At 58.2% G+C, this 24,718-nt stretch overlaps 3 protein-coding genes and 1 long non-coding RNA gene across 4 annotated transcripts in view; 2 read left to right on the top strand and 2 right to left on the bottom strand.

Moving 5' to 3' along the window:
- Positions 1-3,745, bottom strand: part of Adap1 (ArfGAP with dual PH domains 1) — a 33,006-nt gene extending 29,261 nt beyond the window's left edge. The window contains exon 1 of the mRNA XM_048330607.1: positions 3,539-3,745. Within this exon, the coding sequence (XP_048186564.1) occupies positions 3,539-3,620 (82 nt within the window). The 5' untranslated portion in view covers positions 3,621-3,745. The remainder of the gene's footprint in view (positions 1-3,538) is intronic.
- Positions 1-14,082, top strand: part of LOC125339465 — a 29,097-nt gene extending 15,015 nt beyond the window's left edge. Inside the window, exons 3-5 of the long non-coding RNA XR_007208539.1 lie at positions 2,264-2,269; positions 7,814-7,821; positions 13,968-14,082. This is a non-coding gene — a long non-coding RNA (uncharacterized LOC125339465). The remainder of the gene's footprint in view (positions 1-2,263; positions 2,270-7,813; positions 7,822-13,967) is intronic.
- On the bottom strand, positions 12,068-16,689 carry LOC125339457 (cytochrome c oxidase assembly protein COX19). The gene is made up of 4 exons (XM_048330619.1): positions 16,528-16,689; positions 15,549-15,660; positions 12,742-14,118; positions 12,068-12,527 (listed from the first exon to the last, which is right to left on the bottom strand). Exons 1-3 carry the CDS (start codon positions 16,607-16,609, stop codon positions 14,031-14,033), a joined length of 282 nt encoding a protein of 93 aa, XP_048186576.1. The 5' UTR covers positions 16,610-16,689; the 3' UTR covers positions 12,068-12,527; positions 12,742-14,030.
- Positions 16,690-20,667: 3,978 nt separating this feature from the next.
- Positions 20,668-24,449, top strand: LOC125355187 (cytochrome P450 2W1). The gene is made up of 9 exons (XM_048351379.1): positions 20,668-20,867; positions 21,215-21,377; positions 21,508-21,657; positions 21,725-21,882; positions 22,841-23,008; positions 23,268-23,406; positions 23,502-23,686; positions 24,012-24,153; positions 24,262-24,449. Exons 1-9 carry the CDS (start codon positions 20,685-20,687, stop codon positions 24,447-24,449), a joined length of 1,476 nt encoding a protein of 491 aa, XP_048207336.1. The 5' UTR covers positions 20,668-20,684.
- The last annotated feature ends 269 nt before the right edge of the window (positions 24,450-24,718 follow it).

The raw sequence follows: 24,718 nt of genomic DNA, 5'->3' as shown, positions 1-24,718 counted from the left end.
TCTATCACCCCTTTTCTCGTCAGCATTACTATATTAACTGTTAGCCACTCCTCTATTAAACCAGATTGCTCTTGAAGCTTTCTCCAAGACTCCACGTGCACCTGGCTTCCTTGGTGGGTAAGGAGGGAGGAAAAGGGGATCTTGTTCGGCTACATGCACCTGAGGCCTTCCCTAACTCCTCCACTCCACCCTGGCCTGCCTGCTGGTCAGGCAGCCAGGGGAGAGGGTGAGAAAGGGAGCACAGATAAGAGAGTAAGCCTAGCATCCCTGCGCCAGGGGAGATAAATCTAGCCCGGCAGAGCACTACTGGCCTTAAGCAAAAGAGAAGGCATGGCGCCAGTGGCCACGCCTGTCATCCTAGCTACTCTGGAGGCCGAGATCTGATGGTCGTGGTTAGAAGCCAGCCCAGGCAGAAAAGTCCCAGGGAGACTCTTATCTCCAATTAATCACTCAAAAATCAGAAGTGGTGCTGTGGCTCAGGAAGCAAAGCACTAGCCTAGAGCATGAAGAGGCTCAGGGACAGCGCCCAGGCCCTGTGTTCAAGCCCCACAACTGACAGAAAAAAAAAAAAAAGAGCTAAAAGACGTGCCAGGCTCTGAGTTCATGCCTCAATAAAGGCACACACGCGTGTGCACGCACGCGCACACACACACACACCCCAAAAGCTGGTGGAATGTCACCTGAGGGAGGCCCATCCAGGCCCATCTCTGGGCCAGCAGCCCCCAGCTCCCATCCACACACAGGTCCTCCCCTGAAGGAGGCCCAATTCCTAGAACACTCTCCCCCAGGGCTTCCAACTAATGGCAGCAATTTCTGAATCACCACAGCTTGCCTCAAGCACAGGAGCTGAGCCCAGAGCTTGTGCTGGGCCCGCCCGCCCCTCTGGCCTCCAGGGGTGCTTCCCCAGCCCCAGTGTCTAAGGACACCTGGAATTCAGGTCTGGCTGGGGCTCCGGGCCCGGAGGGCAGGGTGAATAAGCAGCTCCTGACCCAATGCATCGCCACAAGTGGTCTGAAACATCTCACTGCTGGGTGCAGTGGCTCATGCCTGTAATCTCCGCCCTTGGGAAGTGGCGATTGGGAGTATCTCTGTTTGAGGTCAGCCAAGGCAAAAAGCTAAGTGAAGCCTTATCTCAACCAGTTAAAGCAGGGCATGGTATTATACACCTGTACTCCCAGCTATAGGGGAGGAGTAGGTAGGAGGGTTATGGTCTAAGGACAGCCCTACCTGAAAAATAACTAAATTTAAAAGGGCTGGGGGAGTGGCTCAAAGTGGCAGTTTGCCTGACTAGCAATTGTGAGGCCTTGAGTTCAAACCCCAGTACTGCCCAAAAGAAGGAGGAGCAGCAGCAGCAGCAGCAAAGACTTCCTCTCTGAACCACACCTCAGGGCCGGAAGGCTGGGGCCCCTGACAGTGACAGAACAGTCACTGGTGCTCACCTCCCAACCACTCTCCCAGGCTCATAGGAGAGCACACAGCCACTCCAATTATGTATGCAGATCTGGGGAGACCCCCCCCCCCCACCTCCTGCCCAGCTCAGCCTGGGATGGGAAATATTTCTAGCAGCTGGTGTGTGGACCTGAGTTCAGATTGGCCAGCAGATAAAAGGAAGGAAGCCTGGGAGGAGTTCCCGCGAGGGGGCGCTGTAGAGACCTCCAGCCTCCCTCCCAGACCTAACAGCCAGGTGGGATCCGCCCAGGCCGGGTGGCCAGAGGCGGGCTGGGCTTGCCTGCTGCCCAGAGCAGCGGTGTGGTGGGCGGGCTCCCCTCTGGCTGCCTTGTTTCCCCAGCGTGGTCAAGAAGTAGCCATCCACATGAACCCCGAGTCCCTCTCCAAGCCCATCTGGCCACAGTGGGACGGGAGACACACACACACACACACACACACACACACACACACTGCACCCCACAACAGAGCGGCCTGGCACCAGCCAACAGGCAGAGCCTGTGTGGGCACGCCACCGGGTCACGAGGCGGGCAGCAGGGCTGTGTTGGTAGCCTGGGGCGCAGCAGAAACTCAAGTGCACTCATTGGGTCTGTCCCACGTGGAGCCACCACGTCCCCTAGGGACAGCCCAAGCTGTGAAGGCCTCAGTTTCCCTGGCTGCAGAGGGCAGCACATCTTCCTGCTGGCCCCACGGGGCTGCTGGTCCCATGAGCACATGCTGATGTCATGGGCAGTTCTGAAAAACGGTGGCCTGGCTTTGTGCCAACAAGACAGGGCCAGGGCTGGGCTCTGGAGCTGATGGGGCCTCTGGGACCGAGGGGCTTGTGGGGTGCTGGGTGGGTGGCAGGGGATGGAGGGGACAGCTCCTGCTGGCTCTTCCCCGTGGGAGGCCCAACGGTGTGTCAGCCTGGAGATGGAGTCTGTGCAGATAAGCTGCTCCTGGACAGAGTGGCCAGGGAGGCCAGGGGCAGGACTGGGTCAGTGGGCCTCCCCCAGGCACCTCCCCCAGGCCAGGCCTGAGCATGCAGGCTCCCAGACCCCAGCAGGTGGGTGGAAGGGAGCCCCATATAGGAGCAGTGCACAACATGGGCCCTGGAGCCCTGCAGTAGCCCCAGGAGGCCAGGACCCCCCTGCCACACACACCCGGTCACTGTCTCCCCCAGGGGAGCCCTGGCTCCGGGTCTGGTTTCTCCAGGCCACTCTGTGGCTCCCGCGGGTGCTGGGACTGGGGCTGCCGGAGATGCTCCCGGCCGAGGGGGGTGGGGACAGGGAGGATGGAGGACTGGGGGCCTATTTTCAGACTGTCTGCTGTGGGTCTCCAGTCAGCAAGTCTGGGAGCCAATCTGAGCCCTTGGGGGACTGTGCCAGCCCATGGAGAGCTAAGTTTATTTCCTGAGGGGCTCAGATAAGTGATCCCCCAGATTCCTGGAGTACCTGTACGGCAGATGACTGTGGGGCTGGGCGGGGAGGGCTCCCCTCAGTGGGTGGGGTGGACAGCCTGGGGCGGATGGGGAGCTGAGCGCGGAGCCCGGCCCTGATGGCCAGTGGACACCCACTGGGCACCCAGTGAGCACCCACGCGACGCGGCGTCTGGAAATCCCCTAGGTCAGGGGCAGCCAAGGGACAAAGTCTGGGTGATGCCCGGCAGGAGCCGGCGCTGTGCCCCACCGGTCCCGGCGGCCCTGCGGCCGGGCCACCTGCCCCCAGGCGGCTAGGTGGAGGGCTGGAGGCCGAAGCCCTCCGGTGCCCGCGGGGCCGCCCGGCCCGGTGCGGAGAGGAGCGCGTGCAGCCTGCGGGGACGCCATGACGTCACCTCCAGGTAGCCGGGGCCCAGGTGGACCCCGCGCCCAGGTGGGCCCCGCGCGGCGGCCGCGGCCTCAGCCGGCACCCCCACCCCGGTTTCCTCTTTCTCTGGGGAGCCCGAGGTTTCGCAAGGCGGCGGCGGCGGCGGCGGCGGGCGGGACGCGGGTGACAGCGATCCGCCCGGCCCGGCGGGGGAGGGGAGGGAGGGAGGGAGGAGAGGGAGGGCGCCCCCCGCCCGGCCCCCCGGCCCCGCCGGCCCCGCCGGCCCCGCCGGCCCCGCGCGCACCTACCTGGGGCGCCGCAGTCGGCGCAGCGCGCGTTCCCCGGCCGCCGCAGCAGCTCCAGCGCCGCGCGGCGCCGCTCCTTGGCCATGGCTCCCGCAGCCCGCGACGCCGGGCTCGGCCCGGGCGGCGACGTCCTCGGCTCCGCTAGGGCCCCGCGCCGGCCGCGCGCCGCCGCCGCCCCTGCGCCATCCCGGGCCGCTCAGCCCGCGCACCGGTTCCGCATTCCTGGCGCCCGCCGCCCGCCGCCCGCCGCCGCCGCCGCCGCCCGAGCCGCCGCGCGGAGCTGTGCGGCGCGGGCCCCGGCTCGGCGCCTCCGCCGGCCCGGCCCGCGGGCGGCCCCCAGCGGCGCGGCCCGGGAGCGGCCGCCGCGCCCCCCGCCCCCCCCCCCCCCCCGCGCCCGGCCGCGCCCCGCCGCCCCGACCCCGCGGCCCACGCCGTGCGCCCCAGGGGGCCCGGCCGCTGCCCTCAGACCCAGGCAGCTGGGCAGCGGCAGCCCGGGCCACCGTTCCTGCCCAGGGGCGAGCCGGGGTGCCAGGGGGTGCAGGGGAGGGCAGGAGAGGGGAGGGGAGGGGAGGGGAGCCCCCACCCCAGTCCCCCACGCGCAGGCAATATTGCCACAGGACACAGGCTCCTGGTAAGGCGACTTCGGTGCCCAGTGTTGGGGGTGTGTAGGTGACAGGGGGGTGTCCCCCTCCTTGACAAGCCCGAGCATCTTTGCAGATTCTTTTAAAATTTTTTTCAAGGGATAAAGTCTGGGTGATGCCTCAAATCCGCGATCCTCCTGATTCAGCCTCCTGGGCGCTGACATTACACGGTCCCAGCCTTGGCTTCCAGCATGTGGCCTCCGTTTTCATCTCTTTTTGCTGGGGTATGGGGTGGTGGACAGCACTAGGGCTTGAACTCAGAGTCTCACACTTGCGCAGCTCGGTTTGCTTGACTGGTGCTCTACCGCCTGAGCCATGCCTCCAGCACAGCTTTTTGCTGGGTCCGTTGCTCAGACGTTTCTGTTTGGGTTAGTCTTGAAAAGCAGTTCTCCAGATCTCAGCCTGTTGAGTAGCTAGGATTGAAGGCATCTGGCCTGGCACCATTGGCTCACACCTAAGGTAGCTACTCAACAGGCTGTGGTCTGAGGATTGTAGTTCAAAACCATCCTGGGCAAGAAAGTCCATGAGACTCTTTATCTCCAATTAATCACCCAACAGCTGGAAGTAGACCTGTGGCTCAAGTGGTAGAGCAGAGCACTAGCTTTGCTTCGGGGACAATGCCCAAGTCCTGAGTTCAAGCCCCAGGCCCAGCACACAGACACACAGACACACACACACACACACACACACACGGACAATTTGTTCATCTACCACTGGCTCGCGTGTTAATGCACCCTGTTGTTAACCCCTTTGCACCTTCCAGGATGTACTAGAGTCTTTGCAAGTGTTTCTGGTGGAGTTATACCTGGAAGCAGCCATGGGGCTGAGACAGGGGTGTGGGTGTTGGCATCTTGAGCAGCCCTGGCCCAGCTGTCCTTGGCGGAGGCCACACCTGTGCACCTGCGGCGGCCTCCGTCCCTACTCCCCGGCCAGCACCAGATGGAAGCGGGCTCTGCCAGCTGCGGGCTGCACTCAGCCATCCATGACTGGGCGAATGGGTTTCCGCGTTCTCCAGCCCTGCGCAGTTGGTGCTCTCTCCCTTTAACTGGCTGCGACTCTTTCTCCCACATGCCACCGGAGCCTTTTTGGGTAGGGACAGGTGGCATTTCCATCTCTGGGCCTTGTGCCAGGCTGGGAACCTGCCACCCAGCACGAGCTTGGAGGCTGACACACACAGGCTTACATTAATCATAACTGCACACCCGGCATCCGTGTCTTGCACGTGCATCTCCTCCCTTCAGCCTCACAGGAGGGCAAAGGAGGGGCCTGGAGAGGCTCGCCTAGAGCCACTTGCAGCCTGTGTAGTCCTGAGGGGACTGGGGTAAGTAAAATGGTGAAACTAAGAGATGTGCGCCCTGCAGAGCAGGGGTCCCAGGCCTGGGGAGGGCCGGGGAGGCTGTGCAGGACGAGCGGTGGCCCACAGCCAGAAAGGGCAGCAGGGGCAAGGGCTGCTTTGCTGGCCAGTTTCCAGGGCACCCAGAAGAACCAAGCCACAGGATAAATGGAGCTCCTTCTGCACCAGCCTGGGGGGTCTCAGTGTGGGATCCACTCTTGCTTCCTGCTCTTAGAAAGCTAGTCTCTAAGATACTTATCAACTGACGTGTGTAAATGTAACCCCGCTGTAGATCACCTCTAAAATAGCAGTAAGTTAAACAGCAGTCCAGTCTGTGAACTGACAGCTCACGATGACCAGACAGGGGCTCTTCCAAGGAGCCTGTCTCCGCACTGCCCCTCCAGGGCGCTGGACCTTGCCAGTCCGGGCTCTGGGCTGGGTGCCGGGTGCTTTGGGACCTCACGTGAATCCTTACTTTGGGAAGAGGTCATCTCTCCTCATCTGAGAGACTTTGCCTTGCCTGTCAGGGGGGCTTCAAGGAGGAGGTGGCAGGCAGGAAGGGGGCACAGGGTCTCCCTGTCATTGGTCCTAAGAACATGGCTGCTCTGCCAGCAGTCTAGAGGCTGAGGCCCTGTACCATCTCCAACTGGGCATCTGCAGGCCTGCAAGAGAGCAATTCCCAATCGAAGCTTCCTGCGGCCCTATTATGTGCAGCTTCTTTCAGACCCACCATCCCCTCTCCTATTGACTATGTACAGTCCCCTTTGGCCCTATGGCCTGCAGCTTCCTGCAGACCTACTGTGTGCAATCTCCTGTAGACATACTGTATGTGGCTCCCTTCTGACTTACTGTGTGCAGCTCCTGTCAGACCTACTTACATGACTTCCTACACGCATACGGGGTGCAGCTCATGAGCTCAGGAGATACTGCAGGAGACAAGGCCTGTCTCCAGCGGTTACCCTGCCCACAGTCTGCAGAGGGTGGCCCGTCTTGCTAGGGAAGCCCCTGGGAAGTTCCTAGGGAATTGGGGGAGGGTGGGGTTGTGCATCCCAACAAACCCGGGCCAGCAGTTAAGAGAGGCCCCTGGGGTAAGAGAGCAGCGGTGGACAGGCTGTCCGCGCAGCACCCTCTCCACCCCTGCCATCTCCAAGATGCTCTTGGCCACTGCCGGCCTGGGTTTGGCCACCCAGGGCCAGGCTGTTAGGTCTGTGACTCTCCACGTCAGTGTGCTCACTCCCCTGTGTCCCCAATCCTCACCCCTCCCGAGCCCAGCCCACGGGCAGTCAGAGAAGCCCATCGGCTTCGAACAGCTGACACTCGGGGCAGCCTGTCCCTCACCTGTGCCTTGTCCCCCCCCAACCCCCCTACCAGCTGCAAGTCGAAGGGGCTGGGAGAGAGAGGGGGCTGAGCCCCAGGCTGCTGAGAAGTGAGCCCCATGGCAGCCATGTGACACGGACGTCACCTCTGGAGGGCAGGGGACCTGCCAGGTGCCAGTGCAGCTGTGGTGTGGAATGGAGGTGGCCCCATAGGACATGAGGAGAGCCTGGAGCCGCTGCCACTGCCCAGGGCGCCTCCCCGCCCCGCCTGCAGCCCCGAGGGAGATGCCCGTCTGCAGCTGCAGGCGGGTTTTTTGGAGCTTCTGCTCGAGGGAGGGGATCCCAGCTGTCTGCATCAGTAATAGAAGGGAGAGCCAGGCAAAGGCCACTGTGCGACCCGGGCCCCCGGCTTCCCTCCTGCTCTTCCCAGCCTGTCCTCGCCGCCCCCCCCCCCCCCCCCCCCGCCCATCCTCCTGCCCATCCCACAGGTGCTGGCCCGGGGCTGCTGGGGCCCCTGCAGGGCTGACCCTGCCCGCCAGGGGGCAGCACAGGACGCACCGAGGACTGAGACAGTGGGAGCAGCCATGGGCTAGATCTGCACAGACCTCCTGCAGGTGGAATGAGCTGGCATGTGGTCTCGGTGGCAGGGAGGATACCTGGGAGGGGATTGGAGGGCTCCTGAAGTTAGCCCCTTGGGGCCTGGAAACAGGGTAGGCGTGCAGTACTTATGAGCACTGGTTTATGAACTGACCCAGCCCCAGCTCCATCCTGGAGTGTGGAGGAGCAGGGAGAGGATGACGGCCTGAGCTTTGCTCTCTTAGCACAGTGGGCTGAGGGCGCAGAGGCAGGACCAGGCCTGAGGACAGCAGCCATGCTGGCCTCCTGGGGCCCCCACCCCTCTGCTGGCCTTGCCAGAAGGACTGGACTACTGTGGCTATGGCCGTGCCCCTCTGCCAAGCATCTCCATGCCAGACCCCGGCCCTCCCAGCGGGGCTGGTCGCCTAGAAGAGTCAGGCTTAGATGACAACAATCATCACATGCAAGGTGGGGACTTCCTAAGGGGCTGCAGCTTCTTTTTGAAGCTCTGCCTGCTCTTGCTGAGTGGGGCCCTCTGCCTGCCCCCCAACCAAAGGATTTGCTTCTCACTCAGAGGCAGAAGAATGGAATGGGAAGGTATCTGTAGCACAGTATTTCCAAGGGGTTTTGCTCAAGAGAGGTGCAAAGCCGGGCGAGTGGCAGCGTCCCAGGACAGCTGCCAACGAGCCAGGTGCTGGTGGCTCATCTGTAATCTTAGCTATTCAGGAGGCTGCGATCTGAGGATCGCAGTTCATTTTTCAGCCCAGCTCCCCCCCCCAAAAAAAAATCAGTGAGACTCTTATCTCTAATGAAGCCAGATGTGGAGCTGTGGCTCACGTGGTAGAGCCCTCCTGCTCCCTCCTCCCGGCCCGGTTCCCCTTCCACACACTTTACCAGCACATGCAAGCAGGTGCAACCCTAGGAAATTTATTTAGGAAGAATCTCGCATGTTAACAATAAGGACACAAGCCAGGCACCATTGGCTCACATCTGTAATCTTTGATACTGAGGAGGCTGAGATCTGAGGAGCTTTCCTGCCAGCCTGGGCAGGAAAGTCTGTGAGACTTTTATCTCCAAATAAATACCAAAAAAGCTGGAGGTAGAGCTGTGCTTTAAGTGGTAGAACACCTGCCTTGTGCAAATAAAGCTAAAGGATAGTGCCTAGGGGCCCTGAGTTCAAGTCCCAAGACTGGCACAAAAAAAAAAAGAAGTGAAATGAAAATTAAAAAATAAAGACAGCGCCTCCATACACACCTGCAGGAATCCTCCTGGGAGCCGCAGTGCCACCAATGTCCAGAAGGGGGCAACAGAACACAGCAGCTCTGTGCGTCCAGGTGTGTCCCACGGGTGAGGGGAACACCTTTTGATTGGGGCTCCTGGCTTGGCTTCCAGAACTCTCCAGCAGGGGCTGGAGAGGGGCTGGAGGGGCTCCCCTACCTCTCCCGGAGGTTTACTCTCTGGCCAGCCGCATGAGGGGACACCTCACTCCTCCAGGCCTTGTCCCCTCCCCGTGCCCACTCCACACTCATCGGGCCTGGACACTCAGCTTCCGCTGTGCATCCACTTTCACCCCAGGCTGTTTGGGGCAGCAGCCCTAGTCTCTGCTGCCCATGTAAATCCATGACCAGGAGTGACAGGAAGCACTGGATTTGCTCTCACAGGGGCTACGGGAAGGGAACAGATATAGTGGTTCTTTGGTCTTTGAACTGGGTTCCCATGCAGGGGTCCGGGGTGAGCCCCTTTTGTTCCTTTCATAGCTACTGCCAGTCTGGCCCCTCCCTCTGGCCCCCACCCCTGACCCTAGGGCTAGTGTTCTCAGGGGTTCCTGGCTGAGCCCAGAGGTGAGTCACCACCGGGGGTGCTCAGCTCCTCTGGCAGGGGCCTGATGGCTCAGCAGCCCCATGCATGCCCAGGCCTCCCTCCTCACTGACCGGTGGGGTGTCCGGGCTGGGACTTGGAGCTTTCTCTCCTGCCTTCAAGAGGCCTGTCAGGGTGGTTCCTGAGCATTGGATGCTAGCACCACTTCTTTATCTCAGCCACCTGCACCCCAGCTTTGGCCTGCCACAATGCCCCCCCACCTCCTTTGTCCTTTGTCACAGGAGTGGGGCCTCCCTCTGGCCCAGAATAGGGTGTGGTGCGAGGCCCAGCCAGGGAGAGGTGGAGGAAGCCTGGCCGGGCAGCCACAGCCCCTGGGAGAGGTGACGGACAAGGGGCCTGGCGAGAGGGGCTTTCTCCCGGAAAACAACCCTGGTGGGATACAAAACCAAAGCAGCCAGAGCCATGCATGCATGCCTGTGATCCCAGCTGCTCAGGAGACCAAGATCCAGAAAAATGCAGCTTGAGGCCAGCCAGGATGGAAAAATGTGTGAGACTGCATGTCCAAAGGAAACTGCAAAAAGCTGGTGGTAGGGCACCAGTCTAGCAAGTGCCAGGCCCCGAGTTCAAAGACCAGTACCAAAAAAAGGACTGGAGGTATGGCTCAAGTAGTAGAGCACCTACTCAGCAAGCAAAAGTTCAAAGCAGCCCAGAGACCCCTCCAAAATACGGAGAAGCTGCCATTACTGCCAATGCCTGGTCCTGCAAACCCAGGTAGACGAGGGGCAGCATGGAGCCCGGGCTCCACTCCAGGAAGGAGCAGCTGAGCCTTGACCCCAGGCAGGCACCTCAGCCCCTCAGCCCCTGCCATCAGCAAGGAAGGAAACCACAGGCCCTCCCCCGGCCTGGGCCAGTGGGAGCGTAGGTGGGCTGGGGGCCTGGCATGCCCCTCTCCTCTCCCCTAATGAAACTTGGTGGGGAGTGTGACCAGGCCCCGCAGTAGGATGGGGGCTCGTGGGAGCAGCTGATTGTGGGCGCCAAGGCCAGCCCAGCTCTTCTGCCCCGGGAACCCCCTCAGCCTCCTGACGCTCTGCTTCATAACTCTGTGAACCCAGAGCTGTGACATTTGATTTGTCTCCTGGAAAAGAGGTGGAGAGACTTGCAGGATTATGACAATCACTTGCTTGGTGGCAATAATAAAACCCCTGCCTTCTCACCTATAAGATATTAATCTTGGTAACAGATTTAATGGGAGCACAAGGTGCTGGGACCCTGTTTCTAAGACGAGAGGCAGAAGGAGGCCTGTGGTGGACAGAGAGAGGCCTTGAGGGCCAGGCCTTCTCCAGGGTCCAGGGCCCAGGCACCACTGTGCATGTCTGAGGCTTCAGACCCGACTAGACGTGTCCACAATGATGTCTGCACCCAGAACAGCACACACAGCGGTCTTCAGCTGCAATATGATATTACCACAGGCATCTAACTTAGAGGGGTTATAAAAGTACAGCTCAACACAATGAGCTTCTTTAAACTAATGACTTTATTGTTTCCATAAAAATGATACATGCTAGTTATAAACTAGATCCATAAAATGCAAGGGAGAAAGAGCCACAGAGTATTCTGTACCAACATTTGCTGAGCGGTAGGCAGCGTCTCTTCATGTCTTTGTAGATCACCAGATACATGAATGCTTTGGGGACCCGCACACTGCAGTGGGTGGTTTACATTTCTTGTCCTCATCTTCTAAGCACCTTTTTTTATTTTATTTTATTTTATTTTTGTCATTTGCTAGCAAGCTGCAGCACCAAAGATTAAAAAATAATACTGAAGCAAAGGAAGAGGTGACATTTTCTTTAAAAAAATGTACTCATTACCTGGCTGATGAAATGGCAACCATTCTGCCCAACACCTTAACAATAACATTGTATTTAAAAAAAAATACTAGAGTTGGGACACCAATGGCTCAAGCCTGTAATCCTAGCTACTCAAGAGGCTGAGATGGAGGATTGAGGTTTAAAGCCAGCCAGCCCAGGTAGGAAAGTCCATGATACTCTCATCTCCAATTAACTACCAGAAAACCAGAAGTGGAGCTGTGGCTCAAGTGGTAGAGCGCTAGCCTTGAGCTGAAGAGCTCAGGGACAGAAGCAAAGCCCAGTATTCGAGCCCCATGACCGACAAAAAAAAAATAAATAAATCTAGAGTTAAAACTCGGCTCACTGAGTGTGGTGGTGCACGCACACAGTCTCAGCTGTTTGGGAAGCAAAGGCAGGATAATCAAGTCCAGCCTGAGCAGAGTTAACAAGCAAGGCCTTACATAAAAACAAAGCAGAAACAAAAGGGGGTGGGGGGCTTGGAGTGTGGCTCAAGGGGCAGAGCACTTGCCAAGCCTGCAAAGTGAGAGGCCCTGGGTTGGGCAAAATCAAAATTCAGTTGTGAGACAGTTCATGTGACACTGGTGCAGGCAGGGGCAATGAAGAGCTGCCAAGAGCTCCACCTGGGAGGGAGTGGGGCCCTCAGGGCCTCAGATCCTGGCGCCCACCCAGGCCAAGCTTGAGAGTCGGTGCTGTTCCCCACATCTGGGGGTGCATGGGACAGAACGGTGTCCCCAAGACTGTAACCCTCGAACCCCCAGTGTCCACGGATGGAGTCAGCTGGGAATGGAGCCGGGGGGGGGTGTGTGTGTGCTGTGGTGGGCCTCCTGGGGTCAGCAGGCATGGGGAGCAAGGTGTGGGGTGAATGAGAATGGGGAACTGCCACCTGGGGCAGCTGGCAAAGGAGTGGGCACCCATCTTCCCAGAGGCCCTGTGACTGCTGAGACCCATGAGAGATGCCGTGTACACACAATCTGCACCTACACTTGCAACATTTTATTTCAAAATAACCTCACACAACAGAACATTTGCCCATGGAGGGCAGAGGCTGTCCATCTGGCCACACCAGGCTGACCTGCAGGTACCCAAGACTGGACCAGGGTCCCCTACTGTCCAGGCCCTGGGCTAATCCCAGCCCCTCAGGCCTGACAGCTGAGGTGTCGGATGCCTGCTGCATGGCGCACCCTCAGCTCAGGAGGCCTGCGCGTGCACCTGGGCAGGCAACACCGTCCCCCGAGGAGTGTGGGGGACACACCACAGCAAAGCTTTTCTGGTGGTGGCCATGTGCACTGGAAGTTCTTCAGACCCCTCTTGTGCCACTCTGCAAAACTTCAGTGGATCCGAACTTCCAGCAGCCATGATAACCTCGGTGGCTGTCACACTGATGTTCTTCCCCACGTGTCTTCTGTCCAAGGCAGCCATTCAACTGTCTTGTTACTTAGCCTTGAATTTGTTTTTTTTTTGCCAGTTCTGGGGCTTGAACTCAGGGCCTGAACACTATCCCTGGCTTCTTTTTGCTCAAGGCTAGCACTCTGCCACTTGAGCTACAGCGCCCCTCCTAGCTTTTTCTATATATGTGTTGCTGAGGAATCAAACCCAGGGCTTCATGTATACAAGGCGAGCACTCTTGCCACTAGGCCATATTCCCAGCCCTAACCTTGAATTTGTAATCTTTCTGTGGCCACTTTCAGAGAGCTGGAATTATAGCTGAGTGTGGACCACACCCAGCTCTTAGGGCTGGTTGGGTGACTGGAAAATGAGACCATTAATCAATAGCATGCCCAGTCTGCAGTGCACTGGGAAGCCACAGATCACTTAGTGGGCACAAGAAAACAGACCCAGTCACAGGAAGTACTTGAGAGGGTTTTACAAAGCCTACCCATCTCAGAAAGGGCTTGGGCCCACAGACAGCATAGCACCAGAAGCCTCCCAGGCCTCAAGCACTCACAGACTTTGGTGAAAGAGTGAATTCCAGGTTGGGACAGGCCACCAGCCTGCTCCCTCCCTCTGGCCCATCACCATCTCCATCAACCAATCAGGAGCGGAGAAGGGAGCCTGCAGGGCCTGGGAAGGGGTGGGTCTGAGGGCACAGGGGACAGGGACATCTGAGGCCTTGGACCAAGGCACACAGCAGAGACAACCCCCCCTCCCCCATATCCTGCTCTGCCATCTGGAGACCCTCAGGCCACTGAAAACCACCTGGGCTGAGAACACTGTTCTGCACCGGTTGGTGACCTGGAGATTAGTACATAACACACTCCAGGCTTGAGCAGCCATCAGCCAGTACAGAAATGGGGTGTTGTTACAACAGAGTGAAAAATGGGAAGATAATGAACAGCCCAACTCTAATAAATCTACCGACATACTAACAACTCAGGATATGACACTGAGTGACGGGAACCAAGTATGGAGTCCTTTCATAAATATAGACTGATACCGGTTAGAAAATAACCTTTTGATTATGGATGCTTCATGCCAGACCCTACCCATAAATAATCACAGCAAAAAAGGGATGCGGGGTAATTCAAGAGGGAGAGTGCCGGCCTAGCAAGTACAAGGCCCTGGGTTCAAATCCCAGTAGTATTAAGGGGGCTGGCACAGAAGAGGGCACCCTGCCAGGGCGCGGGTGACAGGCTGGTGTGGGAGTACTATGAGCACTGGGCCAGGCAGTCAGGGACACGGCATTGCGCTGTGACAGCCATGCTGAGTGGGACACCCCTCTTGTGTTCCTGCCTCTGTCATGAGCCCCAAGATGTGTGACACATGATACAAAGAAGAGCCATTGGAGACAAACGCAGGCATGAAGGGGCAGTGATCAGAAGAAGTCCTCAGGGAGAAGCCTGGCTGGCTCCTTCAGGAGTGTGGGACCCCTGCCAGCCACAGGCCACAGGCCACAGGGCCATGCGCTCCGCTCTAGACGCCAAAGACGCCGACATGGTCAACTTCTCATGAAAGTTCACTCTTGGCCTCCGTCTTCCTGTCCTTCAAGTCTCCAAAGCCCAGCTTTTCCAGCGGCTCCTGCGCCATGAGCTGCCTGTGAGAGACAGGGAAACCATCACTGTGGAGGGCAGGGCAGGGCAGAGCAGGGGGCTCCTGGCACATGCGCATGCATGTGTGCACACACACATACACATACACACCACTACCACGTCCTGGAGGGAGGCAGCTCGATCAGGCTGACCCTCTACCTGTGCCCGTCCAGCCACACAAAGGCCAGGAAGGACCACGGCTGGGAGAGAAAGGGACAGAGCCAAGACACCTAGCACCCTAAATGGTGAGACAGACACATAAGGAGTTCACCACCATACCTCTGGCCACCAGGCCTTTACAAAGGTGCTCCTGAGGAGCCCGACACAGAACTCAGTAACTGTGGAAGAGCTGGGGTAGGTCCCACCTCCACCCTCCCTAGTCATGCCCGCCAGGGGACACTCCTGGTCCCCTGTCACATGCTAGGTGGCTGTCAACTTCTCCCCACATCCGGTGGCCACCTCCCTCTTCCCTGGCTTAGGTCAAACCATAAACATGAGAGCCCAGTGTGCACCTGGCCCCTTGCCTGGCCGGCTCACAGGTGCAGGAAGAAGGAGCTGAGGATGGGAAGGGGGCCTTAGAATGCCACCAGCCAATGGCACTTCACATCAGCCTCTTGGATTGGGTTAAGCAATGGAAAATGATCTGCAAGGATGTCCACACCCACACCAGGAACCTGGGAGGCTCACAGTGCCAGCTAGGGCGGGAAAGTCCATGAGGCTCTTATCACCAGTTAACGGGTGAAAAGTCAGAAGGGGAGGTGTGGCTCAAGTGGTAGAGCACCAGCCTTGAGCAGAAAAAGCACCAATCCCTGAGCTCAAGCCCCAATACTAGCACAGAACAGCCTCAAAAAAGCAAAAGCAAGCTCTGACCACCATGAAGCATCTCCAGGCTGCAGGCTTCTTCTCATTAAGGATTAGCACAGTTCTCATTTTCAGCAAAACCTCTCTGAATCCTAGTTTTTCTTGTTTTGTTTAACAGTGAACTCTGGGCAAGGCAGGCAGAACCATTCATCTTTCATCACAGCCGCATTCCAACAGCTCCCAGGAGAACCAAACAACACAGTGTGTATTTTTATGGTCTGAGAATATGAAAAAAAAAAATCAAGCCACAGTCTCCACGGCTCTCCACTCAATCAACAGTTTTCTAACTATGACTCTGAAACCTTAATGGCAGGTTAGCAGTGCCCAAGTTTGGAAAGCAGGTGCTTTGAGGAAAGCAATCGTGTGTAATGGTGCCTCTCAACAGAAAGGTTTCCAAGGCTGCCAAACAGCTTATAGAATAATTTCATAATGCCACTAGCAAAACATCTACAGTTCTAACAAACATAAACTAATCCCAAGCCCGAATAATGCATATCATAATGGCCTTTTTTTTTTTGCAGAGGAAAAAAATGACTCTGGAAAGCCGAAGTCATAATTGTTAGCTTGTACTTGCCTTTCCATTCTGCACTCTAAGTATTCTTTTGATTCATTTCTGCACGCAGCATTTTCAAAATTATTGTCATAGAGACACTTCATGAATTTCTCTTTAAAGCATTTACATTCACCTAGAATGGAAACAGAATCTTGTTTTTAAGGTGAAAACAGGACCTGCAATCACAACAGCCTTAAGAATGACACTGCTGTTCCTCAGAAAGTACTGAGGCTTGAACTCAGGGCCTAGGCCCTGTCCTTTAGTTCTATTGCTTAAAGTCAGTGTTCTACCACTTGAATCACAGGTCCACTTCCAGCTTTCTGGAGGTTTACTGGAGATGAGTCTCACAGACTTTCCTGCCCACGCTGGCTTTGAATGGCAATCCTCAAATCTCAACTGGAGTAGTTAGGATTGCAGGCAAAACATCATGCCTGATTCCTATTCTTTTTCTTGTGTGGCCCCCCCCCCCCCCCCGGCTTGAACTCAGGGCCTGGGCGCTGTCCTCAATACTAGTACTCTACCACCTGAGCCAAAGTTACTTCTCCGGCTTTTTGGTGGTTAATTGGAGATCAGAACACAGATTTTCTTGCCGGAGCTGGATTTGAATGGTGCTACTCTCAGATCTCAGCCTACTGAGTAGCTAGGATTACAGGGTGATCCACTGCTCTTCCCTGTTCCCTTCCTGTCATTCTTACTTGGAGGGTCAGCTTAAGGAAGGTGACAAGAGCCACACTGGACACGCCCCTCAGGTATAAGACGTGCCCGTCCATCACTAGGCCCGCCCCTCAAGCACTGGGCACGCCTCCAGGCATTAGGCCCGCCCCTCAAGCGCTGGGCACACCCCCACGCATAGACACGCCCCCTCACGCACTGAACCCACTGATCCCTCGTCCGAGCCGGTGCCCAGGCCCCGCCCCTCACGCCACGGCGCTAGACTCGCGCCGACACCAGTTCCGCGAACCGCAGAAAGCGACCCTGCCCACAGGCGGACTGTCCTCACCGAAGTGATCCAGCGGGAAGCTGCCCTTGTCTGGGGGCCGCGGCTTGAAGCTCTTGGTCCCGAAGTTCATGGCGGTCGACATGACTGCAGCGCCCGAGAAGCTAGCTCAACGAGCGACGGACGCAGGGCGGCCGGGCGAATGCCGAGTAGGCCCTGGGGAGTGCCGAGCGCGTCGAGTGGCGCGCCCACTTCCGCCGCGCAGACCCCGCCCCTCCACCCCTCCGCCCGGCTCCCTCTCCCGCCGCGCGCTGAAAAGTGCCTGCGCTTGGCGTGGGGGATTCGCTGCCACGTTCCCTTAAGCAAATCCCCGCCTTCTATTCCTCACTTGGGGAAGTGGAGGTAGGAGGGTTGGACTCTATGTCCGGATGTTTAATAAAAGACCCTGCCATGCTAGGTTAGGACACTCCTAATGATCTTACCCTAACTGAAACCACCACTGAAACCTGGTTATTTGGAGATGAGTCTCATGGACTTTAATACGGGGGCTGGCTTTGAACCGTGATCCTCAGACCTTGGCCTCCTGAGTTGCTAGGATTACAAGTGTGAGCCACTGGTACCCAGCTTTATTTTTGTTGTTTTTAGATTAGTTCTCACCATGCATGGCAGGCTGCAGCTCTCAATCCTCCTGCCTCAGCCTCTCCTAAATGCTGAGGTTGTAAGTGTGGCCCACCACACCTGGCTCGCTGGATTTCAAAGGGTTACATTCTTAAGTATTAATTTTTTGGAGTGGGAGGGGTATTCTATTGTAAGGACCCTGGCATTTGCATGACTGTTGCTTTGGCAACAGCAGGAGAGGAGAGGGTTGATGGTGGTGGTAGAATCTCTGCCTAGCTCTGTGCCACGGGACACTAACTTTCAGCTGGGAGATGGAAGAGACAGATCCTTGGCTTCCCCAGAGGAGCTCAAAGCCCTGGAATTCTGCTGTGAACTCCACTGCCTTCCTGGTGCATCTAGAGGAGTCAGTCCCCCATGCCAGAATCTGCCCCTTTTTGAGCCTGGCAGGGTGCTCCTCCTCCAGAAGCTTCCAGCACTCTTGTCGCTAGACCCCTGCAGTGTGCGCTACTGGATTCCTGGGCCCAAGGCTGGACTCTGTGTGCCCAAAGCTAGTAGCAGATGTTTGGGGACCGCCCAGCAGAGGTGACTTCACCCCTGAGGCCCATGGAGAGGGCTCCTTGGAAGGAAGGTCCAGAAGTCCATTTGCTCTTGGGTGTGTGTGTGTGTGGTCTGGGGCTCTGGGCCCACTCAAGTACAAAAGGAAACTTGTACCTGCTACTTCAGTACAAACAACAACCTTGCAGACAGAAGCAGAGGCTGCACACTGGGTTATTCATTAATGCATTTAGGGCTGGGAACAGTACAAGTTTGTTTCCCAGCAAAAGAACTTTTCCACTTGATCACACCCCTAGCTGTTAGAAGGCAGTCCCCTGAGGCCACTGCCTCTGTCTTTGTCTCACAGCTCCATGACCAGGAGGCAGCAGAGGACAATGACAGGGGGATGGCAGCCATTTTTAATTGCCCACTGCTTGACAAAAGATTATTGCTCTACATCATCTCTACAGCTCTGTGTGTGTGTGTGTGTGTGTGTGTGTGTGTGTGTGTGATAGTAATGGGGCTTGAACTCAGGGCCTGGGCAGTGTCCGTTAGTTTTTTCTCTCAAAGCTGGTACTCTCCCCACTTTTAGCTTTTTGGAAGTTAATTGGAGGTAAGAGTCTCATGGACTTTCCTGCCCAGGTTGAGATTAGAACCTTGATCCTCAGATCTCAGGCTCCCAAGTAGCTAGGATTGCAGGTGTGAGCCACTGGTGCCCAGACTGGGGTGGGGGATTTTTATTTGCAGGAACTTGCAGGAGAGGTCAGGGGAAAAGGAGCCAGGAATTCCCTGCTCAACACTGCATTGACAGGTAGCTCTATTAAAAGCACAAGGCACTCCTTACTTAGCTTATTATAAGCTTCACACTCCTTCCCAGAGCTGCAACTCATAGATAAAAGAGCAGCTCTCTCCTCTGACCTCAAATGCTGGCCCAAATGCCTTTTTCTGTTTATGTGATGCTGAGGAATCGAACCTAGGACTTCATGCATGCCAGGCAAGACCCCTACCACTAAGCCACATTCCCAGCCCCTGGCCCAAATGATTCTTATGCTCTGGGAAGCTGAGCAAGGACATCTTAAAGAGTCGGAAGTTGCTACCTCGTGCCTGTAAATCCTAGCTACTGAGGAGGCAGAGATCTGAAGATCAAGGTTTGAAACCAGCCTGGGCAGGACAGTCCATGAGACATTTATTCCCAAATTAACCAACAAAAGAAGCTGGGAGTGGTGGCTCAAATGGTAAAGCACTGACCTTGAGGGCAAAAGCTAAAGGGCAGCTTCCAGGCCTTGAGTTCAAGTCCCAGGACTGGCAAACGCACATGTGCATACACACAGACACATACAGGCAAATAAATGCTTCCTGAAGTACTTAAGTGGACTTCCAAGGGCAGGCAGGACTCCATCCCGGATGTGAGGTAGCAGCCTTGGTACTTGGCACTAACAGAATGACAAAGAAACTCATAGAGCTGGGTGCTGGTGGCTCACATCATGAATCCTCGCTACTCAGGAGGCTGAGATCTGAGGATCGAGGTTCAAAGCCAGCCCAGGCAGGAAAGTCCACGAGACTTTATCTCCAATTAACCACCAGAAAAAAGCCAAACAAACAAAACCCTCCTGGATGGTGATGGTGGCAGGTGCTTTCTGGGCAGTCACCCAGCAGTGTTGTCACCCACACGGGCCGTGCGGGATGTGAGTGCCCTTCGAGGATGACAGCCGAGGCTGGGTTTCCCTCCTGTAGCCACCGGAGGGCACTGAGAGCTGGGAGGGGCCGGGGCTGGGCTCTGCACTTCTGCTGGGTGTGGACGATCCCCTAGGAGCCAACCCCCTAGTATGGGGCCTCTGCTGGGAGACAGGACTCATGTCGGGGCAGGTGATGTGAATCAGGCCCAGCCACTTCTGCTGCCAACAGCTACCAGGCCCCGCACAGCACGTTCTCAGCGTGCGGCCTCCTCCCCTGCCCCACAGGGCTTGGGGGACATAACTGGGGGGGGGGAGGGGTGATAGACAGGGCTCTAATCCTGCTACCTGCTGCTGAGCTAGTCAGCCCAGCCTGGCTGAAGCCTTCAAGGTCATCCCCCTCTGGGTGGCTGGCGCAACTCTTTGTCCTGTCCATGCCTGGGGAGCAGGGCCCCTTAACCCTGCCAAGCGGCAGTCCTTGAAAACGAACACCAGAGCTGAGCACTGTGGCTCACACCTGGAATCCTAGCTACTCAGGAGGCTGAGATCTGAGGATTGTGGTTCAAAGCCAACCTGGTAAGAAAGGCTGTGGGACTCTTCTCTCCAATTAACCACCAGAAAACTGGAAGGGGTGTTGTGGCTCAAAGTGGTAGAGGACTAGCCATGAACGATAAAAGCTCAGGGACAGTGCCTAGGCCATGAGTTCAAGTCCCATGACAGATGGAAAAAAAAAAGAAAAGTAAAAGAGCCCCACACCACGCAGCCCCTGGCTGAGGAGCTTGACTGACATTGGCATTGTGACCAGCAGATGGCGCTGTTGCCCCATCTGCACACCTGTGGCCTGTGGCCTTCCAGGGTGGCCGGGGGCTCCCCACTGTCGCAGGCCTGCAGGACATCGATTGGAATGGTGTTGCCTGTGTGGCACATGGGATCCCCTGGACCTGGCACCCCCAGGGTCCCCATGGGGGAACAGAGCTGGGGGAGTAATGAGAACCCCCTCCTCCTCGGAGCCAGGACCCCAGTCCCACTGTGGTGGGGACACCATGCAGAACCGGCAGGTCTGAAGTCAAGGGCAGGACAGCCAGGGGCTGTGTCCTTAGGGCCTGGCACTCATCACGGGGGACACAGACATCCTGGTGGCTTGGCTGCAGGTTGCCCTTTGACCCCACCCCACCCCACCATGCCCCTGCAGCTCTGGGGCCCTGCCATGAAGCCAACACCACATTCCAAACAGCCTGTCACTTTAAGCTGTCGGCTGGGGCCCCTGTAAACTGCTCGTTCCACATTCTCGGGGTAGTAGGGCGGGTGGGGTGCGGCACGCCCTGGGGAGGGCAGCTATAAGGTGCAGGGCTGACGGGGCCCCAGGGAGCTGGGGCCTCCCTGTCCGCTGCTTGCATGGCCCTGTTGCTCTTAGGGCTCTGGGGGCTGCTGCTGGTTCTGGGGTTCTGGGGGCTGCTCCAGGCCTCTGGCTGGGACCCCTCCCCAGGCCCACGATGGCCCCCAGGACCCTGCCCACTGCCCATCGTGGGGAACCTGAACTTGCTGCGGGTGTCCCAACAAGACCGGTGGCTGATGGAGGTAGGTCGGGCAGCTCCTCCGTGCTGCCAGGGCGGTCCAGGGGTGGCAGGCGTGGCGGGCTTCGTGGAGTAGGCGGCCTTTGGGGAGTACAGGTTTTCAGTAGCATCCTCCAGGGCATGCACTGTGCTCATCCCTCCGGGGGCCAGGGGCAAGTCCTGGGCGGGGCCCTGCCTAACTGCAGGCACCAGGCCCACTCTAGGGGAGGGTGCTCGGAGCCCAGACACTGCTCCCATCTGTCTGTCCTTACTGCCAGCTGAGGGCTGCTGCTGGCTAAGCTGAGGCTGGAGGAGGGCTGTGGCCTTGCTGGGGTGGGGGTGCCTGGCTCAGCTCTGCCTGCTTCCCACCAGCTCTCGGAACGCTACGGGCCGGTGTTCACTGTCCACCTGGGACCCCAGAAAACTGTAGTGCTGACAGGCTATGAGGCAGTGAAGGAGGCCCTGGTGGGCACTGGGCAGGACCTGGCTGACAGACCCCCCATTCCTATCTTTCAGCTCATCCAGCAAGGCGGGGGTAGGTGTTTTGGGGTTCTCACCAGGTGGGGAGGAGCCTGGCCTTTCTGGGCTGGTCCAGGCAGGACAGGTGCCTGAGGGGGAGGGGGAGGGCCCTGACCATCACAGGAGGACATGATGACTGCCCGCAGGTATCTTCTTCTCCTCTGGGGGGCGCTGGAAGGCAGCCCGGCAGTTCACCGTGCGCACGCTGCATGGTCTGGGTGTGGGGCAGGGGTCCATGGCCGACAAGGTGCTGCGGGAGCTGGCGTGTCTTGTGGAGCGGCTGGACAGCTATGGAGGTGAGCTGGGGCTGGATGTCCCTCCCCAGATCCCTGCCCCACCTGACGCTCGTCTTCCCCTTCCCAGGCCAGCCCTTTCCCCTGGCCCAGCTGGGCTGGGCACCTTCCAACATCACCTTCAAGCTCCTCTTTGGCCAAAGGTTCAAATACCAGGACCCTATGTTCGTGTCCCTGCTGGGTCTCATTGATGAGGTCATGGTTCTCTTGGGTTCACCTAGTGTACAGGTGAGAGGACACTGTCCTACCATGCTGGGTCCCCCCAAAGCTGGGGAGGGGCCCCTTGCTCAGGATACAAGAGACCAGAATTGGGGAGATATCCAGCAGTTTCCCACCTCAGCCATTAGCCCTGCGGTCCAGGGCTGATGTCCCTTGATTTGATTTGGGATCTCAGGCCAGTCTTGGCACTCTGGAGCAAGGGGGGGGCGGGGATTGTCTCATTTTCTCCACACCCCCCACCAGTACTAGACATATGGGGGAGACGGGTTCCCCTTCCTCTCCTGCAATTTTCATTGGTCATTCATAACACAGCTGTCACAAAATCCAATTGCGGCATCCAGAGGGATGCATTTCCCCTCTGAAAAGTCCATGCTTGGGGCACCTGTGTCCCTGGGTTTACTGGAGCCCAGGACAAACGTACTGCCCCAAACATAGGTCTGGTTTGGGCCCAATGTCCCAGGCATGTGGTGTTTGCATGAAGGCAGGACAGGGCCGTAGCCTCAGAGAACACCAGGCCAAGCCACCCAAGCCCAGAGCCCCGACAGGGGGCAGCTATGGTTCTGCTGGGCAGCTCCAGCCAGTGGGAGGGACACTGCCTCCAGTAGGTGCCACATGAGATTTCCCATGGTGACTGCAAGTGCCCAGGGCCAGCAGGATGGCAGCTGGCATTCAATGAGCCCCTGCTGGCGCTGGGCCCACTTTGCTTCCCTCCTTGGGAGGTGTGGGGGTCTTGGAGTGACCAGCAGCATGCATGGGCTCCTCCTCCCTCCCCCTTCAGCTGCTGGGATTGGCACAGAGCCACCCAGCTCCTTCCCACATCCCTGGATCCCAGTGCCCTCTAGTGGCCGCAAGCAGCACGGTACCAGCGCAGCAGTTAGAGGCTTGGGCAGAGCCCCTGGACATGTCCCCAGTGATGGGCTCCCCCACAGGGCTTGCTCCTCACCCCACCACCCTGTCCTCCATCCAGATGTTCAACATCTTCCCCTGGCTGGGTGCTCTTCTCCAGCTGCATCGGCCTGTCCTGCGCAAGATCAAGGAGGTGCAGGCCATTCTAAAGCTCTTTCTGGACAAGAGGCGGAGGGACTGGCGTGGCCCTGTGCAAAGCTATGTGGATGCTCTGATCCAGCAGGGCCAGGTGCGGCAAAGGCCGGGGGCCCCGCCCAGGGAGGTGGGTCTGGGAGGAGAGGTCTTTGTTGCCTGGTTTCATTTCCAGCTCCAAGCCCTGAGCAAAGGGAGATGAGTGGGTGCTCAGAGACGCTGACTCCATCTGCCACCCCCCAACCCCCACCCCTGCCTGCCACCTATGCACCCATCCAGGGCCCAGGGCTGGGTCAGTACATAGGGTGGCGATGGCCGTCAGACCTCCAGCCACGCCCTGCCCACCTGCCACACAGGGGGATGACCAGGAGGGCCTGTTTGATGAAGCTAATGTCCTGGCCTGCATGTTGGACATGCTCATGGCTGGCACCGAGACCACGTCGGCCACGCTGCAGTGGGCCATGCTGCTGATGGCCAAGCACCCAGAAGTGCAAGGTGAGGCCGGCCCATGGCCAGCAGGTCCTCCCGTGGATGGGTCTTGGGGTGGGGTCTGGTGCTCCTAGAGACATAGCACTCACCTTCTGGCTCAGGCCGCGTGCAGGAGGAGCTGGACCGTGTGCTGGGCTCCAGGCGGCCACCCCGGCCGGAGGACCAGCGGGCGCTGCCCTACACTTGCGCAGTGCTGCACGAGGCCCAGCGGTTCATCACCCTCTTGCCCCACGTGGCCCGCTGCACGGCCACCCGCACACGGCTGGGCGGCTACCTGCTCCCCAAGGTGAGGACCAGCCCCACTCGGGGGTAGGCGGAGCCTTGGGACCCCAGGATGGCTAAGTCTCATGGATGGATGCCAGCTGTCCCTTGTTGGAAGCAAGGAAAGGAGCCTGTCTCAAAGCGTCAGAGCTGGAGATTGGGGTCCCTCATTGTCCCATGGGCTCTATGCTATTTCCTGGAGGTCCACTGCTATTGGGGGGCTTTCATTGTGTGCTGTGGCCAGGTGAGTTCCTAGGTGCCACCTGAGAAGGGGTAACAGAGGTGTGGGTAGCCAGCTCTCCCTGCCCTGGGAGTTCCTGCCACTCAGGCTGGGACCCCCTGCCCCTCAGGGCACGCCCGTGATCCCCCTGTTGACCTCTGTACTCCTGGACAAGACCCAGTGGGAGACGCCAGACCAGTTCAACCCAGGGCACTTCCTGGACACGGAAGGGCGTTTTGTGAAGCAGGCAGCCTTTCTGCCTTTCTCCACAGGTACCCGGGTTGTCCCCCAGCCGCCAGTTTAGTCTGTGCCCCCTGCTCTCCCTTCCCCTCCAGGTAGCAAGCCTGGCCTGCGCCTGCCTAACTCTGTTTCCCACACAGGCCGCCGGGTCTGTGTTGGAGAGAGCCTGGCCAAGATGGAACTCTTCCAGCTGTTCGCGGGCCTCCTGCAGCGGTTCCAGCTGCTGCCCCCACCAGGTGTCAGCCCTGACGCCCTCAGCACAGAGCCTGCCCCAGCCTTCACCATGAGGCCACCGGCCCAGGCCCTGCGAGCGCTGCCCCGGGCCTAGGCTTCTCCCACTTGGGAGGTACTGGGGGGTGGGGTCACCCTCCCCGCACCCCAGCTTTCCACAGCTCAGGGTGCCCCTGGCAATGTGGCAGAGTCATGCCCTGAGGATGCATGGGGGGGGGCCCTTGGGGCCTCACCTCACCTGCAGCCCACGTGTTCCAAGGTCTTGAGTTGCCCCTGGGCTCCCACACCCCAAGTCTCAGGCTCCAATGCAGACAGCCAGCCTGTCCCCTCCACTACCGCCTCAGACCTCAACAGTGCTCAGGCTCT

Source organism: Perognathus longimembris, chromosome 1 (assembly GCF_023159225.1).
Source record: "Perognathus longimembris pacificus isolate PPM17 chromosome 1, ASM2315922v1, whole genome shotgun sequence".
NCBI lineage: Eukaryota > Metazoa > Chordata > Mammalia > Rodentia > Heteromyidae > Perognathus > Perognathus longimembris.
The sequence above is the reverse complement of the archived record's forward strand: the minus strand, read 5'-3'. Positions and strand labels throughout refer to the sequence as shown.

What these genes read in the sequence shown, in the direction of transcription:
- LOC125355187 (XM_048351379.1), top strand. Translation starts at nt 20,685, where the DNA reads ATGGCCCTGTTGCTCTTAGGGCTCTGGGGGCTGCTGCTGGTTCTGGGG. An exon ending in TGGGTTCACCTAGTGTACAG is followed by an intron (nt 21,883 to 22,840) that starts GTGAGAGGACAC and finishes TCCTCCATCCAG; the next exon opens with ATGTTCAACATCTTCCCCTG. An exon ending in CAAGCACCCAGAAGTGCAAG is followed by an intron (nt 23,407 to 23,501) that starts GTGAGGCCGGCC and finishes CTTCTGGCTCAG; the next exon opens with GCCGCGTGCAGGAGGAGCTG.
- LOC125339457 (XM_048330619.1), bottom strand. Translation starts at nt 16,609, where the DNA reads ATGTCGACCGCCATGAACTTCGGGACCAAGAGCTTCAAGCCGCGGCCC. An exon ending in CTTCCCGCTGGATCACTTCG is followed by an intron (nt 15,661 to 16,527) that starts GTGAGGACAGTC and finishes TTTCCATTCTAG; the next exon opens with GTGAATGTAAATGCTTTAAA. An exon ending in TTAGAGTGCAGAATGGAAAG is followed by an intron (nt 14,119 to 15,548) that starts GCAAGTACAAGC and finishes TGTCTCTCACAG; the next exon opens with GCAGCTCATGGCGCAGGAGC.